The sequence below is a fragment of the Heterodontus francisci genome, chromosome 4 (genome assembly GCF_036365525.1).
Source record: "Heterodontus francisci isolate sHetFra1 chromosome 4, sHetFra1.hap1, whole genome shotgun sequence".
Lineage (NCBI taxonomy): Eukaryota > Metazoa > Chordata > Chondrichthyes > Heterodontiformes > Heterodontidae > Heterodontus > Heterodontus francisci.
In genome coordinates, this window is record NC_090374.1 from 168,294,741 (window position 1) to 168,313,504 (window position 18,764).

The 18,764-nt window shown below is 44.9% G+C and overlaps 1 protein-coding gene across 5 annotated transcripts in view; it reads right to left on the reverse strand.

The window, feature by feature from the left end:
* LOC137369373 (endophilin-A1-like) overlaps positions 1 to 18,764 on the reverse strand; it is a 201,514-nt gene that overhangs the window by 37,775 nt on the left and 144,975 nt on the right. For all 5 annotated transcript variants that reach the window (XM_068030487.1, XM_068030492.1, XM_068030489.1 and 2 more), the window contains one exon: positions 8,020 to 8,092. In XM_068030487.1, the coding sequence (XP_067886588.1) occupies positions 8,020 to 8,092 (73 nt within the window). The remainder of the gene's footprint in view (positions 1 to 8,019; positions 8,093 to 18,764) is intronic.

Consider the following 18,764-nt stretch of genomic DNA (forward strand, 5'->3'; position numbering starts at 1 on the left):
TGGCGAGGTTCACATGTTAAATGCCTTATTATTCCAGGGGTCAGCATCATTCAGTGTGTTGCTTCTTGATAATCTGTTCCACTCTGTGCTCTGTACAATCTGCACTCGGCAGAACTAAGAGCTCCAATGTGTGGGATCTGATCTAAGTCAGAGTGAACAGTTCAAAGCCCTACCAGATGACACTAATTGAATCAACAAGTCACAGTGATTCAGGAATACTGAAGAATAAGAGGATTTTAATGCCTGTAGTCTCTTTTCATTTTAAAATCTTGTGTAATGCATTTGAAAACATGTTAGGAAGCAGCATAGACAAAAATAAGAGCTTCTGAAATCTGTGTAATTACTGATATAGAAAATGTAATTGTTTAATAACATTTTAAACTGAGCAATAGAATCTACCTTTTGAATTAAGATATTGGACATGAACAGTCAAAACTAAATCTGGTTTATGCCGCATCATGACTTTGAATTATGTGCCATTGGATTAATAATTAAATCTTAAGTGGTAAATGGGTTATGAGTCAATGTATGAATAGTTTCTCCAGTGAGACCCTGCAAGTATTTTATTCAGACTCTAGTGTAGCTGCTTTTACTGAACAAGAAAGTGATTTCTCCAACATTAGGACTGTTGGAATATCTATAATATATCTTAGTGGAATTTTAACTCCATGCTCATTGGATCAGAACAGGCGAGCAGCTCCAGTCTTGCTATGTTCCTGCCAATCACTAATTCGAACATCATTGGTGCCCAGCCCTGATGGAAGCTTTGTGGATTAATGCTAATCCTATAACATCACTGGGACCCCGATGGGATTTGAACCAAGTCCTGAGTGGAGAAGTGGTGAGGTTTACCAGCCAGGCTGAAGCAGGTCAGCAGCTGGTGGGAAGGAAAAACAGGCTTTCCAAGTAAGTGAAAATCTTCCCTTTGTGGGCTTAGGATGAGCTGGAGTGGTCCAAGATTCATGAGGAGAGTCGCGAGCTCTCCTGCCCCAGACTCTCCCCCTATTCCCTCTAGTAAGATCTTCCCAAAACCCGCTCCTATCTACTTACCACAAGTGGTGGGCAGCTGGGAGTTGCTGATCTTCCCTTGCTGGCAGCTTGTAGAAATGCAATTTTTGATATCTATTTTAGTTTGGTTGCTACAACAGTTTTCATGGTGTCTTGTTACTTGATTGTGCCCAATGGGTGGCTCACAGCTGACATTGAATGTGTCAGGAGGTGTACAGTCAGGTTACAGCAGGAAATTCCACACTAGATATCAAAGTAGTGCCATGAACATCTCTATCCAACAGATGTTGAGTCCTAAACCAAGTATATCTGATTAGTGACTGGGACCAAATAACTGACCAGCCCTGCAGACAGCAATAAGCTATGACAATTCCACTCATGTCTGTCAAATTCCATACTCAATGGTTTGTCCATGAATTAGTGTTGTTGGCATCCTTCCATCTATGAAAGATGATGGACACGCAGCAAACAATCCATTTAGGTGGGATGTCTTCTCTTGGTGCACCTTTGTTGATGGCTGTGAAGGCCAACCCTTGAGAGGCAGGTTCTGCCACAAGTGCTGCACATGACACTGCCAAGTGGCACTGAGAGTTGTTATTTTCGGCATTGGCACCTGTTGTCAAGCTGCTGTAGCAACTGGTCATCGTGTTAGTGCACACCAGTGCGGCACAGTGGCGCAGTGGTTAGCACCGCAGCCTCACAGCTCCAGCGACCCGGGTTCAAGTCTGGGTGCTGCCTATGTGGAGTTTGCAAGTTCTCCCTGTGTCTGCGTGGGTTTTCTCCGGGTGCTCCGGTTTCCTCCCACAAGCCAAAAAGACTTGCAGGTTGATAGGTAAATTGGCCATTATAAATTGCCCCTAGTATAGGTAGGTGGTAGGGAAATATAGGGACACGTGGGGATGCGGTAGGAATATGGGATTAGTGTAGGATTAGTATAAAATGGGTGGCTGATGGTCAGCACAGACTCGGTGGGCCGAAGGGCCTGTTTCAGTGCTGTATCTCTAAAACTAAAACTAAAACAGTCCACAGGATGTGTCGCCATTTCCCTCTTTCGCTAACTAGTGGCCCCCAAATGTGATAGTTGATATTTAGGGACTTTGTGTCACGCTTGCAAGCATCCTTGAAGCGGAGTTTTGGGCACTCCACTGGTTGACTGACCCGGGCAACCTCACCATATAGAAAGTCCTTGGGTATGCGATTGCCTTCCATTCTGCAGACATGTCGGATCCACCAAAGTCACCTCTGTTTGATTCGGGCCAAAACACTTGGGAGCTCTGCCTTTGAGAGAACTGCCACATTTGTGATTTTGTCCTGCCAGGATATACCCATAATGTGCCGCAGACAGTGAAGATGGAATTTATTGAGCTTCTTTTCCTGGTAGCTGTAAGTTGCCCATGTTTCACAACCATACAGCAAGGTGCTGAGAACACAGGCCTTATAAATCATCAGCTTGGTGCTATTCTATGCGCGTTTTGCGAGTCAGCCAAAGGTGGTACCTGCTTTCCCTATGAGTGTATTGAGCTCTGCATCAAGGGACAGATTGTCTGTCACCGTGGACCCAAGGTAACAAAATTTGCTAACCACTTCCATTGGGATGTTATTTAGTGTAATAAAGGATGGAGATGCAACAGCTTGTCCAATGACCATAGTTTTCTTGACACTTATAGTCAAGGAGAACAAGTTACAGACATGGGAGAGATGGTCCATGAATCTTTGTAGCTGAGTTTCCATGTAAATGACTAGGGCAGCATCATCAGCGTAGAGGACTTCTCTGATCAGGACGTGATGTATTTTTGTCTTCACTTTCAGCCTTGATAGATTGTAGAGATTGCCATCTGACCTAGTGTGCAAGTATGCACAACATAAACCCAGCAGCTAAGACACTGCATGACCTGAAAGTAACCAAGACAGCCGTGCAAAAGACAAGGAGATACTGTGCAACAAACACTACATCAGCTTATGTCAAGAAATCTAAGCTGCATGTGACAAAGGAAATCTACGAGCTATGTACGAAGGGATCAAAAGGGAGCTTGGCCCTGCCATCACCAAAGCGGCTCCCCTGAAGTTGGCGGATGGTGAAGTACTCACCTACAGAAGTAAACAGATGTCCCACTGGGCTGAACGTCACTGTGAGCTGTACTTCTGTGAGTCGGACATCTCCCAGTCTGCGCTTGACACTCTCCCGCAACTTCTGTCGTGGATAAGTTAGATGAAGAACCCTTATTCCTGAGCTTGAGAAGGCCACAGACCACCTAGCGAACAAAAGGGCAGCCAGAAAGGATGGAATCCCATGGAACTGCTCAAGCACAGAAAGTCCCATCTATGGCCTTTATGACCTTCTCCTTCTCTGCTAGAAATTAGGCTCTGTTCCACAGGAGATGTATGACACCAAAATCATCACACTATACAAAAACAAATGTGACAGAGGAGATTGCAACAACTACAGGGGCATCTCACTCCTTAGCATCATGGAGAAGGCCTTTGCTAAGGTCATACTTAAAAGACTCCATTTACTTGCAGACCAAGTGTACCCGGAAGCACAGTGCAGTTTCTGGTCTGGCAGATCTACTGTGGACATGATCTTCTCCATACGCCAGCTGAAAGAGAAATGTAGGGAACAGAGTATACCCCTTTAGCTTACTTTCATAGATCTCACTAAGGCATTCAACACCATTAGCAGAGCAGGGCTCTACAAGATTTGGGGGAAAATTGGCTGTTCACCGAAGCTCCTCAGTCTCATCCGCTCCTTCCATGATAACATGCACTGCACTGTACAGTTTGATGGCTCCACTTCCAACAGTTTCAGAGTGAAGAATGGAGTGAAACAAGGTTGTGTCCTAGCCCCTACTCTGTTTGACATCTTCTTCTCCTGATCTTTGCCTTCCCTGCAGATATGTCTATGAATATTCTGTTCATATTACAAGTATGATATGAAATATAATACAAAGAAAATTTATTGTCATCAATCGATCAATTCTGTTTCAGTCTGGACTATTATAAATGCAGAGAGTTTTTTTTACAACCTCCGTGTCCTTATTTGTCCCAGTTTTCATTTCACCATCTTTTTTCACCAGCTGGAATTTCATATTAGCAAAGAATAAAACCTGCAGTAATTAGGACAAGGACAGGCCCTACAACCACATGCTTTAAAAACTCAGTATGGAGCTTATTAAGGTTTCCAACTCGGAGACATTTTCAATTTGTAAATGGTTAATATAGAGTTAAGCCGGCAAATTGTTTTCTTGCTATCTGCAGATAACGAGAATACACCCCCTGTTTAAGTCTCTTTCCAAACTGCCTTTCACATAGAAATACATATTTACAATGTCAGCAACTCTGATGGATAGCAACTGAGATTAGCAGTACATAAATTATTGTAAAATATTAAATCTAACTATGTTTGGAGCATTGACACAGGCAGTTGTAGAGCCCAAGCAGATATTATTTCCTGTCCCCTCGTCTGAATAGCTTATGCAAATAAGAAACCATTCAACAGCGCAGTGTCATATTCATTGATTTGTAACTCCAGATGTGTAAGTTAGAAATTATATTTAGTCTGAACAAAAACAATCCCAGAACAGTTTAGGGGGAGTTTAGGGAGTTAGGTAGAAAGTTAAAAGACAGGACCTCCAGGGTTGTAATCTCGGGATTACTCCCTGTGCCACGTGCCAGTGAGGCTAGAAATACGAAGATAGTGCAGCTAAACACGTGGCTGAATAGCTGGTGTCGAAGGGAGGGTTTCAGATATCTGGATCATTGGCATCTCTTCAGGGACAGATGGGACCTGTACAAGAAGGACGGGTTGCAACTAAACTGGAGGGGCACAAATATCCTGGCTGCGAGGTTTGCTAGCGTCACTCGGGAGGGTTTAAACTAGTGTGGCAGCGGGGTGGGAACCAGAGCAGTAGGACAGCAGGTGAAATAAATGAGGGGGAACTAGTAAATAAGGCCAGTAAGACTAAGAGGAAGAGCAGGCAGGGAGATGTTGCTGAGCACAGCGGGACTGGTGGTCTGAAGTGCATTTGTTTCAATGCGAGAAGTATAACAGGTAAGGCAGATGAACTTAGAGCTTGGATTAGAACTTGGAACTATGATGTTGTTGATATTACAGAGACTTGGTTGAGGGAAGGACAGGATTGGCAGCTAAATGTTCCGGGATTTAGAAGCTTCAGGCGGGACAGAGGGGGATGTAAAAGGGGTGGGGGAGTTGCATTACCGGTTAAGGAGAATATCACAGCTGTACTGCGGGAGGACACCTCGGAGGGGTCATGCAGTGAGGCAATATGGGTGGAGCTCAGGAATAGGAAGGGTGCAGTCACGATGTTGGGGGTTTACTACAGGCCTCCCAACAGCCAGCGGGAGGTAGAGGAGCAGATATGTAGACAGATTTTGAAAAGATGTAAAGGTAACAGGGTTGTAGTGGTGGGTGATTTTAACTTCCCCTATATTGACTGGGACTCACTTAGTGCTAGGGGCTTGGATGGGGCAGAATTTGTAAGGAGCATCCAGGAGGGCTTCTTGAAACAATATGTAGATAGTCCAACTAGGGATGGGGCTGTACTGGACCTGGTATTGGGGAATGAGCCCGGCCAGGTGGTCAAAGTTTCAGTCGGGGAACATTTCTGGAACAGTGACCATAATTCCATCAGTTTTAAAGTACTTATGGATAAGGATAAGAGTAGTCCTCGGGTGAAGGTGCTAAACTGGGGGAAGGCTAATTATAACAATATTAGGCAGGAACTGAAGAATTTAGATTGGGGGCGGCTGTTTGAGGGTAAATCAACATCTGACATGTGGGAGTCTTTCAAACGTCAGTTGATTAGAATCCAGGACCAGCATGTTCCTGTGAGGAAGAAGGATAAGTTTGGCAAGTTTCGGGAACCTTGGATAACACGGGATATTGTGAGCCTAGTCAAAAAGAAAAAGGAAGCATTCATAAGGGCTGGAAGGCTGGGTACAGACGAAGCCCTTGAGGAATATAAAGACAGTAGGAAGAAACTTAAGCAAGGAGTCAGGAGGGCTAAAAGGGGTCATGAAGAGTCATTGGCAAACAGGATTAAGGAAAATCCCAAGGCTTTTTATACGTATATAAAGAGCAAGAGGGTAACCAGGGAAAGGGTTCGCCCACTCAAGGACAGAGGAGGGAATCTATGTGTGGAGCCAGAGGAAATGGGCGAGGTACTAAATGAATACTTTGCATCAGTATTCACCAAAGAGAAGGACTTGGTGGATGATGAGTCTAGGGAAGGGAGTGTAGATAGTCTCGGTCATGTCGTTATCAAAAAGGAGGAGATGTTGGGCGTCTTGAAAAGCATTAAGGTAGATAAGTCCCCAGGGCCTGATGGGATCTACCCTAGAATACTGAGGGAGGCAAGGGAAAAAATTGCTGGGGCCTTGACAGAAATCTTTGTATCCTCATTGGCTACAGGTGAGGTCCCAGAGGACTGGAGAATAGCCAATGTTGTTCCTTTGTTTAAGAAGGGTAGCAAGGATAATCCAGGAAATTATAGGCAGGTGAGCCTTACGTCAGTGGTAGGGAAATTATTAGAGAGGATTCTTCGGGACAGGATTTACTCCCATTTGGAAACAAATAAACTTATCAGCGAGAGGCAGCATGGTTTTGTGAAGGGGAGGTCGTGTCTCACAAACTTGATTGAGTTTTTTGAGGAAGTGACGAAGATGATTGATGATGGAAGGGCAGTGGATGTTGTCTATATGGACTTCAGTAAAGCCTTTGACAAGGTCCCTCATGGCAGACTGGTACAAAAGGTGAAGACACATGGGATCAGAGGTGAGCTGGCAAGATGGATACAGAACTGGCTCACTCATAGAAGACAGAGGGTAGCAGTGGAAGGGTGCTTTTTCTGAATGGAGGGCTGTGACTAGTGGTGTCCCACAGGGATCAGTGCTGGGACCTTTGCTGTTTGTAGTATATATAAATGATTTGGAGGAAAATGTAGCTGGTCTGATTAGTAAGTTTGCGGATGACACAATGGTTGGTGGAGTTGCGGATAGTAATGAGGATTGTCAGAGGATACAGCAGGATATAGATCAGTTGGAGACTTGGGTGGAGAAATGGCAGATGGAGTTTAATCTGGACAAATGTGAGGTAATGCATTTTGGAAGGTCTAATGCAGGTGGGAGGTATACAGTAAATGGCAGAACCCTTAGGAGTATTGACAGGCAGAGAGATCTGGGCGTACAGGTCTACAGGTCACTGAAAGTGGTAACGCAGGTGGATAAGGTAGTCAAGAAGGCATACGGCATGCTTGCCTTCATTGGTCGGGGCATAGAGTATAAAAATTGGCAAGTCATGCTGCAGCTGTACAGAACCTTAGTTAGGCCACGCTTAGAATATTGTGTGCAATTCTGATCGCCACACTACCAGAAGGACGTGGAGGCTTTGGAGAGGGTACAGAAGAGGTTTACCAGGATGTTGCCTGGTCTGGAGGGCATTAGCTATGAGGAGAGGTTGGATAAACTCGGATTGTTTTCACTGGAACGACGGAGGTGGAGGGGCGACATGATAGAGGTTTACAAAGTTATAAGCGGCATGGACAGAGTGGATAGTCAGAAGCTTTTTCCCAGGGTGGAAGAGTCAGTTACTAGGGGACATAGGTTTAAGGTGCGAGGGGCAAAGTTCAGAGGGGATGTGCGAGGCAGGTTCTTTGCACAGAGGGTGGTGAGTGCCTGGAACTTGCTGCCGGGGGAGGTGGTGGAAGCCGGTACGATAGCGATATTTAAGAGGCATCTTGACAAATACATGAATAGGATGGGAATAGAGAGATACGGTCCCCGGAAGTGCAGAAGGTTTTAGTTTAGGCAGGCATCAAGATCGGCGCAGGCTTTGAGGGCCGAATGGCCTGTTCCTGTGCTGTACTGTTCTTTGTTCTAACACACCTTGAATATTTGTGGATTTGTTTTCCCCAGTCGTGAGGTCACACTAATCTTTATTAAAAGAGTGGTAATGCCCCATCATGTCCAGTTAACAGATGTGTAGTGCCACATTACCTGGATTGGGCTGTAGATATTCTGTCGTTTTGGTCATTATTTCCATCACTGCTCGGCTGGTAATATCCACCTTCTGAAAACAAGAAGAAATCAAATGCAAATGAACTCAGAGGCAGTAATATGTATCTGTGCACTCTCTGTATGTGTAGAATCTATAGCACAACAACAAGGGAGCAAGACAACCTGTGTGGTGGGATGTGATGGGGAGGCTCAAAGGCTTTCTGTTATTCCTAAATCTTATGTATTCCAACAGTAAGCCATTCATTCAGTCAAGCGCTATGCTGCAGTCATGTTGCACTTGGATGGCTGACACAGAGCAGTAACTACAATTAACTCTACATTGAGGAATTGTTTATCTAAACCAACAACAGTGAAGGGCAGGACTGTTTCTTATAAAGAATGGGTTTATAATTTCCCTGCACCTAGTTTCACTGATCATCACATTTCTGTTGGTGTTTTGCTTTCCCCTCATTTTCTTTTCCTCCTGAAGGGCAGATTTATGTTGGGACGCAGTTCCAGGTCTGCCCACTAGCCTCTGGTCCCACTCTTACTGGCCATTCTTTATGTGTGAGCCTAGAATCTCATCACGCTATTTGGCCAAGGATAGCATTGTAACTGAGCCCAATTCTATCTTCCCCTGATGTCTACACATACACAGTTCCCCGCAGAGGTCACGGGATGATGATGAGTTACTGAAACATTGATTTTGGATTGTTTAGAGAATGTCACATTCACAGGAACGTCATATAAGATAAGTCTGTCAGCCCCAATTAGCACATGTCTTGAAATGCAATCAAACTATACCCACAAAGCTCAATTGCAGCAATATGAACCTTTGGCTTTTCGATACAGGTGAATTATACACCTGTGATACTGTGAAGTCAAACCCGTGATCTCAAGAGGGAGACGTGCATTTGGAAACATGAGAGACTGAGTAAAGTGGGTCTATATTATTTATTTATTTTATTTTATTTAGAGATACAGCACTGAACAGGCCCTTCGGCCCACCGAGTCTGTGCCGACCATCAACCACCCATTTATACTAATCCTACACTAATCCCATATTTCTACCACATCCCCACCTGTCCCTATATTTCCCTACCACCTACCTATACTAGTGGCAATTTATAATGGCCAATTTACCTACCAACCTGCAAGTCATTTGGCTGTGGGAAGAAACCGGAGTACCCAGAGAAAACCCACGCAGACACAGGGAGAACTTGCAAACCCCACACAGGCAGTACCCAGAATTGAACCCGGGTCGCTGGAGCTGTGAGGCTGCGGTGCTAACCACTGCGCCACTGTTCCGCCCTTATTCTCTGGAGCTTAGAAGAATGAGAGGTGATCTCATTGAAACATACAAAATTCTGAAGGAGCTTGACGGGGTTGTAACGAAAACCCCACATAGCAAATGGAAATATTAATTTCATTGTGTGGAACGTTGTCTGAGCCTTTTACTGGAAATTGTTGCAAATAACTGTTAAAATAGAACAGCTAGCAGCCAAGATAGCCATGCAAATTTGCATATGAAAAAATCAAAGGATTAGGCTGGAGATAGATGTGATTAACTCAGTCTAGCCAGAACAATGGGCTGCTCTCTGATTCACTTACCTGAGGTTGCCTTGTCAATGTTGGTCGTCAAAGGCTATCAACACCCATTGACTTTGAAAGAGCTAATTCCCCCTCCCCCCCCACAACCAAGTACATATGGGCAGCCTGAGGGGAGAGCCTTGAATTTCAGAGACCATTCCAGAATATTCTCATTCAAACACAAAGAGGTGGTCCTATCATGTGACTGCTTGGGCCACTCTGGAGATTTGTGAGTGGTGACTCAGAAGGCAGAATGTAACTGAAATCCAGAAAGGGAACATCTCTCTCCTCTCTCCAGTAAAGACCCAGAGAAGCCTCGGCTGCAACTACTAAGCCTCAAACCTACAGCCCAGCACAGCCAGCAACTAGGGGGGAAGGATAAACCCCTCTTCTGTCTTCCAGAACTTGAGAAGCAAGTCCAAACCATGCACATGGCCCAGCGAGGACTTCAGGATTACAATTTCAACTAAGAACTCTGGAGCTGAGATTCAGTATTTAAATTCCATTTATTACGGACTCTACTCTAACCTCCCAACTCGATTTTCTCCTCTGTAGTGTGTGTGTGTGTGTGTGTGTGTGTGTGTGTGTGTGTGTGTGTGTGTGTGTGTGTGTGTGTGTATGAATGTGGGGCATGGATGCGTAGCATATTTTAGTAATTTTAGCCAGTTTAGGGTGATAAGGATAAGAAACTTACATCTTTCTTGTTTAAACTCAAGAAAACCTGTCTGATTTGTTCATTTGCAATTATATTAGAGGAACAGGAGCAAGTGCTCACTGGGATGGTAAGTTCAATCACTGTGCTAAAAAGATAAACTCTGCTGCGGCCAATCCAGAAAAGGGGTGAAAGGGGAGCCTGAGACCCCTTCCTCACCTGGTCGTAACAGGGTAGATACGGAGAGGTTGTTTTCCCTGGCAGCAGATTCTAGAACATGGGGGCACAGTCTCAGTATAAGAGGTTGAATATTTAAGATTGAATTGAGGAGAACGTTCTTCACACAGTGGATTGTAAATCTTTGGAATTCTCTGCCCCAGATGGTTGTGGATTCTCTATCATTGAATATATATGGCATTTGGGTTTCACAACATTCTGAGGTCTAATATTTCTTTAGATTCAGTCCCGACAGTCAACTTAAAGCCTTGTCGATCCACAAGGAATATATAGGGAAGGTTCTTCTCCCCAATAAATTGTACAAACTAACCAATAGACAGATTTTTGATCTCTCAGGGTATCAAGGGATATGGGGAGTGGGCAGGAAAGTGAGTGGGAAAGCGGAGTTGAAATAGCAGATCAGCCATGATGGTATTGAATGGCAGAGCAGACTCAAGGGGCCCTATTGTCTACTCCTGCTCCCATTTCTTATGTTCTTATGAAATTGAAGCCACATGTGTTGTTTTATCCCTAATGTGTACTCCCTTTCAGTGCAGCTTCCCCACTGGAAGTATTGGCTCATATTACATCAATGAAAATGACAGGACTCTTAACAATTCAGATCATTTTGTTCCAAAAGATGACTGTCACCTTTCAAAATAAATGGTTTTATTTTCTAGTCTTTGAACAGATTTACAAGCTACTTCAAGCTACAAACTATGTTGGCCCATCTTCCAATTGTGATAATTCTAGTTTAGACTGGTAAAGGTTGTAATTCAGGTTAATGCAAGTGAGAGGTTTCTGTGTTTTATATAGATATAATAGATTGAGGTGTAATCTCTTCTGCAATCTAGCTGCCCCAGTGGCCCAATAAGATTCTTCCATGTGTAACTGAGCCACACAGACCAATAAGGAGCCAGGTTCGAGGTTTGGTCTGCGTTACATTAGTTGATACAAAAACAAGAAATGCTGGATTCACTCAGCAGGTCTGGCAGCATCTGTGGAAAGAGAAGCAGAGTTAACGTTTCGGGTCAGTGACCCTTCTTCGGAACAGTTCCGAAGAAGGGTCACTGACCCGAAACGTTAACTCTGCTTCTCTTTCCACAGATGCTGCCAGACCTGCTGAGTGAATCCAGCATTTCTTGTTTTTGTTTCAGATTTCCAGCATCCGCAGTATTTTGCTTTTATTACATTAGTTGATCTCTGGGTAGGTATAACCGCCGCTGGTAGCTTAGTTAGAGTCTATTTTCTCTGTTGGAGTGGGTAGGTTGCTTAGTTTGTACAGTTGATTTGGGAGAAGAATCTTCTCCGTGCATTCCTTGTTGATTTACAAGGTTTTAAGTTGACTGGTGGGACTGAATCTAAAGATTTGAATTCAGCTTCATATGCACATGAAATGTCAGACTTCAGAATTTGGTGAAACCCAAATGTCATTCCTATATTTTCTTTAATTTATCCAACCATAGCTCAGGATTTGGCATTTTAATGATCTCAATAGATCCGAATATCAAGTAATATCACTTCTGAATAAAAAGAAACCATAATAGCTGTCCAGAAACCAGATTGCAAGATAAGGCATTGTGCCCACAAACATATTACTCAGCATGGAAAGAAGTTGAATTCACACCAGCTGCGTAATTGTACAGGGAAAATGTCAGAGTTAATTCGAGTGCTTTTCGCTATAATGAAGACTCCCTCAATGTCCTGCTGGGGTCTCAGTCAATCTTCAAGACTTTTGATCTGTCTTTCAGAAGTGTCGTATTCAATTGCATTTTAAATTCCACCAAAGGCTTTTTCCTTTATGCATAAAGTCAAGACAATTTTACATACGTTAGCAAAAGAATCTATAATACTGGCAGGAATTTTCAGATGATTTACAGAAGAATAGCAATTTTTGACAGGTTTATTGTTCAGTGACTTGTTATTTTAATGGTTAGTACTGGGTTGTGTCCTACTCAGTTTCGTTCCTTAGTATTGCTGCATGAATCTATGCATAAGCCTGGGCTTGTATATGGCTATAAAACAGATAACAGAAAACAGGTTAATGAATGTTTTTCAGTTTTGAGGAAGGTTTGTAGTGGAGTTCCCCAGGGATCAGTGTTGGGACCCTTGCTTTCCCTGATACATATTAATGACCTAGACCTTGTTGTACAGGGCACAATTTTAAAGTTTGCCGATGATATGAAACTTGGAAGCATTGTGAACTGTGAGGAGGATAGTGTAGAACTTCTGTAGCCGGATGGCTAACAGCTAAAAATCTGCAGAGCATGAAGGGAAAAATAGCCAGGCTTACACAAGGACAAGGACTGTGAAACAGCTGCAGTTCAACGAACCCAGCCTGCTGAATAGACAGTGTGTGATAAGATGTGCTCCGAACAAGACTGAGCGGTTGTGAAGGTTGCTAGACAAGGATGGATAAGAAGGACATGGCCAGCAGAGGTATTTTGTTTTGCTTTGCAACTAACACTAACTCCAAGTCATGGGTGTACGTGACTAAGAACATTCTCGAGGCTGGGAACAACTGGAGAAAAAGGGAAGGCTAGGAGCCTCCAAAGGAAGAAGACCTGCAGGACCATCGCAGAAAGGGAACCCTGAGTTTAGGATTCAGTGAAGAGAATCCATTAGAGGGAGACTGATCACCTCGCCTCGCAATGGGTAGTATTTAAGTCCAAGCCGTGGGTCTTGTGATTTATTGTAACAAGTAACAAGTAGTTTAACAAGTGAAATAACATCAGATGTGATTTAAGTATCAATAAAAGTGTTTCTACCAAGTATCTCTTGTGCAGTTGTCTTTTGTCCGCCACGTCAGTTGACACCCTAGTTTGAGGATCAACATTTTGGCGTCGCTGGGTGGGCACGGTTAAGTGATCGCCTTAAAGTCACACCGTGTCTGGCCCATAGACGTGCCGGATAAACAGCAGAATGATGTCCAATGCCTGTCCAGAGTGGGAGTACCTAAAGCGTAAATGGCCCAAGTGGGTTGAATATTCTGATAAGGCTTTTGAGGGCCCGGGACCCATTAGACAGAAACACTGGGAAGAGGTTAGGAAAGAACAAGCGAAGCGCACCTCTAAACTTAGTAAGGGTACAGCAATAGCCAATTGTATGAGGGAATTGTGTGAAAAGGAAATGGAGAATGTTAGGTTAAAAGTGGAACTCGAGGGGACCAAACTAGAATCAGAAGTCTCAAGGCGGGAGACAGATGATTTGAAAAAAAAAGGTGTGTGAGAAGGAGTGTAAAGCACAGATGAACATTATTCATATGAGTCAGTTTCAAACTCAATATGAACAGGCGCACCAGGAGAGAGAGAGAGAGAGAGAACAATGCAGGAGAAAGAGGCAGCTAATAAGGCGGTGTCCGACTTAAATGAAAAATGTTACAATTTGCAGGCGGCCCTTAAAGCACTGCACCAGTCCCACTTACAAGGGCAGCGTAAAGGAGCCGAACATAGTACGTGTCAGCGAGAAATAGATAGATTAAAAAGTCAACTTGCTGCCAACCGAGGTATGATATGTTCTTTTTGGGAGACACAAGCGAACGGTGATGACGATGTGGATTGGGGCAGTCTAGATGAAGCAGCCCGTAGGTATGGAGAACAAGAAGGGGAAGGAGAGCGTGATTGAGGCTGGGTTGATCCGCCGCCACAACACAACAACAAGCCGGTGGTCCCTTCTGCACCACCTGAGACAGTACCAATGAACCCGATAATGACGACCCGAGGAGCACCTGCTGAAAACGGAAGTATTTCTTATAGTACTCCCCTTATAGTGGCACAATTGTCAGAAATAGCTAAGAAGGTAACGCCCCTGGAGCTGGGACAGGACCCTGAGGAGTTCTTTAGTCATTGTAATAGACTTGGGACCCTACATGGCTTAGATGCAGGGGAAGAGCAAAAGTTAGTACTTATGTGTCTGGTGAAAACAATCCTCATTGCACTGCCTGAGGATAGAGCTAACGAGGAAGGGACCTTCGAGGAAACCAAAACTGCCATTCTGTCAGCTATGGGATAAAACAAAGGGGACCCCATTGATTTACTGAGTAAGTGCAGGCAGCACAAAGGGGAACACCCAATGGCATTCGCCAGTAGGTTGTGGATCCATTTTAACAATGTCTTTGGGCCAGGCCTTAACCGGACAGAACTGGAAGCCCCTAAGAGAATATGGTGGGTCAGAACGTTGATCTCTCATGCCAAGGAAAGCAGTAGGAAAGCATGTGAGCTTTTTGGCCCAGTGGACAGTGGCCATACTGAACAGTGGGCAGTTAGGCGCATGACCCTCGCCTGGGAAAGGGAGGTGCAGGAGAATGCAAGGCAGCGGTCTAAAGAAGGGCAAATGAACCCGGTTAAAAATCAGAGTCAGGGCCCTGTATGGAAAAATGAGGGATGAAGAGGGGAGGGGGGGGAGGGGGAAGCGGGGAAATAACAACTCCCGGCAGCCTCCACCCCTGTATGCTGCCCCAGTAGGCAGAGGCCGGAATCAAAATCAAAATATCTATCAGGGCCAATGTTATAATTGCGGTCGATTGGGCCATTACGCTAGAGTGTGCCAGGTCCCGTCCCCAACGACCTCCCCAAGATCAGGGACCGGGTCAAAATCATTTTCCCCCACCACCTCCACCACTGGAGGGACCTTGGGAACAGGGACAGGCGTTCACCCATATGGCCCCAGTCGCGGAGACAGACTGTCCCAACCTTCTGTACCCTCAGTGCCCAGCCCAAAATCCGATGGTGTCAGGCCTCTCCAGTATGGGTGTGTAGTGTCAAATGGGATGGTGTGGGATGACGTCTGGTGGAAGGTGAGGTAGGAGGCTGCCCCACCGAATTTTTATGGGATACGGGAGGTTCCCGCACCCCCCCTTAACACATCCAAAGGAAAAGATCCATCATGGCGCACTAAACATACCATCTTTATGAGTGGTTTCACTGACCACTCACAGGAGGGATTCGGAACTAGCCCCTTAGAATTTAGACTTGGAAATTTGATCTGCTATCACCTGGCTATATTAGTAAATCTACACCCTGAAACAGAGTATATTCTCAGCTCTGACCTCATGAGGAAGTGTAATTTGTCGTTTGATCCAGTAAATTGCTGTATTTGGCAAATGGGCAAAGTAGCGGAGGCGATGGTGGAAATCTCCACTGGGGCGTACCCCGAAAGAATTTGCACAATGGGGGAACTTTGGGTTAAACCTACAGATATGTAGAGGTGCAAGAAATTATTGGCAAGCATATATCAGCCTTTGCAACCCATAAACACAACTGTGGTCGACTGATAGGTGAAGTGGTCATAGACGGCCCCGGTCCAAAGACACAGAACAATATGGGTTTCCCAAGCAAGCAGAGAGCGAAATTTTGAAGGTGATAACAAGTCTGTTACAGCAGGGAGTGTTGCGCCCTGCTGCATCAATAAATAACTCACCAATTTGGCCAGTTAGGAAACCAGACGGTTCTTGGCGACTGACGATCGGGGGTTAAATATGACCACCCTGCTGACCGCGCCTACAGTAGCAACCAGTCCCGAGGCTATGATGAAGCAAGCTCCACAAGCCCGGTATTTCACCGTTCTAGATATTAATAATGGATTTTGGTCTATTCCTTTGAAACGGGAGTGTCAATACAAATTGACTTTTACATTTCAAGACCAGCAATACACTGGGACCTGTTTGCTTCATGGGTTTCACAACTCTCCCTCAATCTTCCATCAGAGATTAGCACAGGGGCTCATTAGTTTTTCTCGACCCGAATGTTTAATTCAACACGTTGATGATCTCCTCCTCCAAACACACACTAAAGGGGAACATCTCTAGCTCTTCAGTGAATTGTTAGCCCTCCTTACTTCCTTGGAACTCAAAATTAACCCTAAAAAGGCCCAGATTATGAAATCCCAAGTTATGTACTTAGGAAATACGGTAACCTATGTATGGTAAGCGGGAAATTGAGACTAAACTTATTGAGGCAATATTACAATTACCCCTCCCGAGGGACGTGAAATCCCTCAGCTCTTTTTTTTAGGACTAGTAGGATATTGCCAGAACCATATTGACGGTTTTGCCACCAAAGCCTCCCCACTGTCAGACCTCCTAAAGAAAGATGCCCCATGGCTGTGGACTGAACAATACACCCAGGCCATTCTGGAACTGAAACAAGCCCTAGCCAAAGCTCTGGCCTTGCAGGTGTCAGACCCAGCACTCCCCTTTGCTCTGGAGGTTGCTGCAACAGACTCTACTATCTCAGCGGTCCTCTTGCAGGAGCGCCATGGGAGACTTGGACCAGTTGCATATGCATCCCGACTTCTAACCCCTGTAGAGCAAGGGTTTTCTGCCTGCGAGTGACACCTTCTGGCGGTTTTCTGGGCGGTACAGCATTTCTCGTACATAATTGGCCTGAACCCCTTAACTGTCTTCACGGAGCATACACCCATCCAGCTGTTGCCGGATGGATGGATCAAGGACAGTACCATTAGCCAAAATGGATGGACTCTGATGTTGCAGGGTCAGGATATTGCAGTCAAGTGGATCAAAGCACCCACTTTTCTCACTGACAATCTCAGTTATAGCGGTGAACCGCAAGAATGTCAGGTATTGACAGCACATGATCCCAAGGAACCATTTGTGCCCAAACAAAAAAGTGGGGGGGGGGGGGGTACCTGGCAATCAGACCCTAAAAATTTTTGTTGATGGATCCTCCCTAGTGGAGGACGGAATTAGGAAAACAGGATGTGGCATCTACGCAGAAGACTACCAAGGTACACCGCTAGCACAGATAGCTTTAAAACTGCCAGCTAAAATGAGCGCTCAGACTGCTGAGTTAGCAATTGTAGCGTTTGTGGTTAGCCACCCCGACAAATTTCCCCCACCAGTAGATCTATATTAGGACAGCATATACACATGCAGCAGTTTAACTGATTTCCTGCCCTTGTTGGAAACAAGAGGCTTTGTACCTTTACTGTCTGCGCCCCTCTTAAAACACATTATCCAGACCACCCAAGGGCAAGAATATGGTATACTCAATGTGAAAGTGCACCATAAATCTTCCCCAGCTGGGAACATATGAGCAGACAAATTGGCAAAGCAAAGCGCCCAAGACATGGCAACTCCCAATAGGTGAACGCAGTCACTGTCAATCAGACTAAGGCTGAGGACCTTATAAAGGCCTAAGGTATGGATAATGACTGAAAACAAATCCGAGATGGAGCATGCCCTGCATCATTTATTTATTTTATTTTATTTAGAAATACAGCACTGAAACAGACCCTTCGGCCCACCGAGTCTGTGCCAACCAACAACCACCCATTTATACTACCCTACAGTAATCCCATATTTCCTACCACCTACCTACAACTAGGGGCAATTTACAATGGCCAATTTACCTATCAGCTGCAAGTCTTTGGCAGTGGGAGGAAACCGGAGCACCTGGCGAAAACCCACGCGGTCACAGGGAGAACTTGCAAACTCCACACAGGTAGTACCCAGAATTGAACCCGAGTCCCTGGAGCGTGAGGCTGCAGTGCTAACCACTGCGCCGCCCTAATATAACAAATGGAGAGCTAAAATATACATTAAAGACGGACTCGTCCTTGAGGACGGACAGTACGTGGTACCAACCCAATATGCCATGGTATCCAGGGACACCAAGGAATAGAAACAACCACCGAGCGGATTAAAAGCTTGTGTTGGTGGCCTAACATTGACAGGGACATAAAGCACTCTATGGACAATTGTTTGGAGTGTGCCCAAAATAATCTTGATCATTATGCCAACAAGGGAGAACTTAGACACACTAGACCAGTAAATGGACCCTCGACAAACTTACAAATAGATTATATAGACCCTCTGCCACCATGCAAGGGGGGGATATATGTACATCCTGGTAATCATTGACACTTTTAGTAAGTTGGTCGAAGCCTTCCCCACTAGAACGAATAAGGCTAAAATAATAGCCGACATATTGGGGTGCAGCAAGTATTACCAGATGGGGACTCCCACGCAGTATTGAGTCCAACCAGGGTACCCATTTTACCGCCCAGGTCATGAAAAATGTAATGGCCTTATTGGGAATAAATCAGAAATTCCACATAGCTCGCCATCCGCAATCTAGTGGTATAGTAGAAAGGATAAATAGAACCCTGAAAGGCATGATCTGGAAGACCATCCAACAGAACAATTCTACATGGAATGTGGTCCTACCCTTTGTCCTAATGCTGGTACATAACACTGTATCAAGCTTAACAGGTTTTACCCCTCATGTCCTGATGACAGGAATTGAGGAATTGAAACCCTCCTGGGACT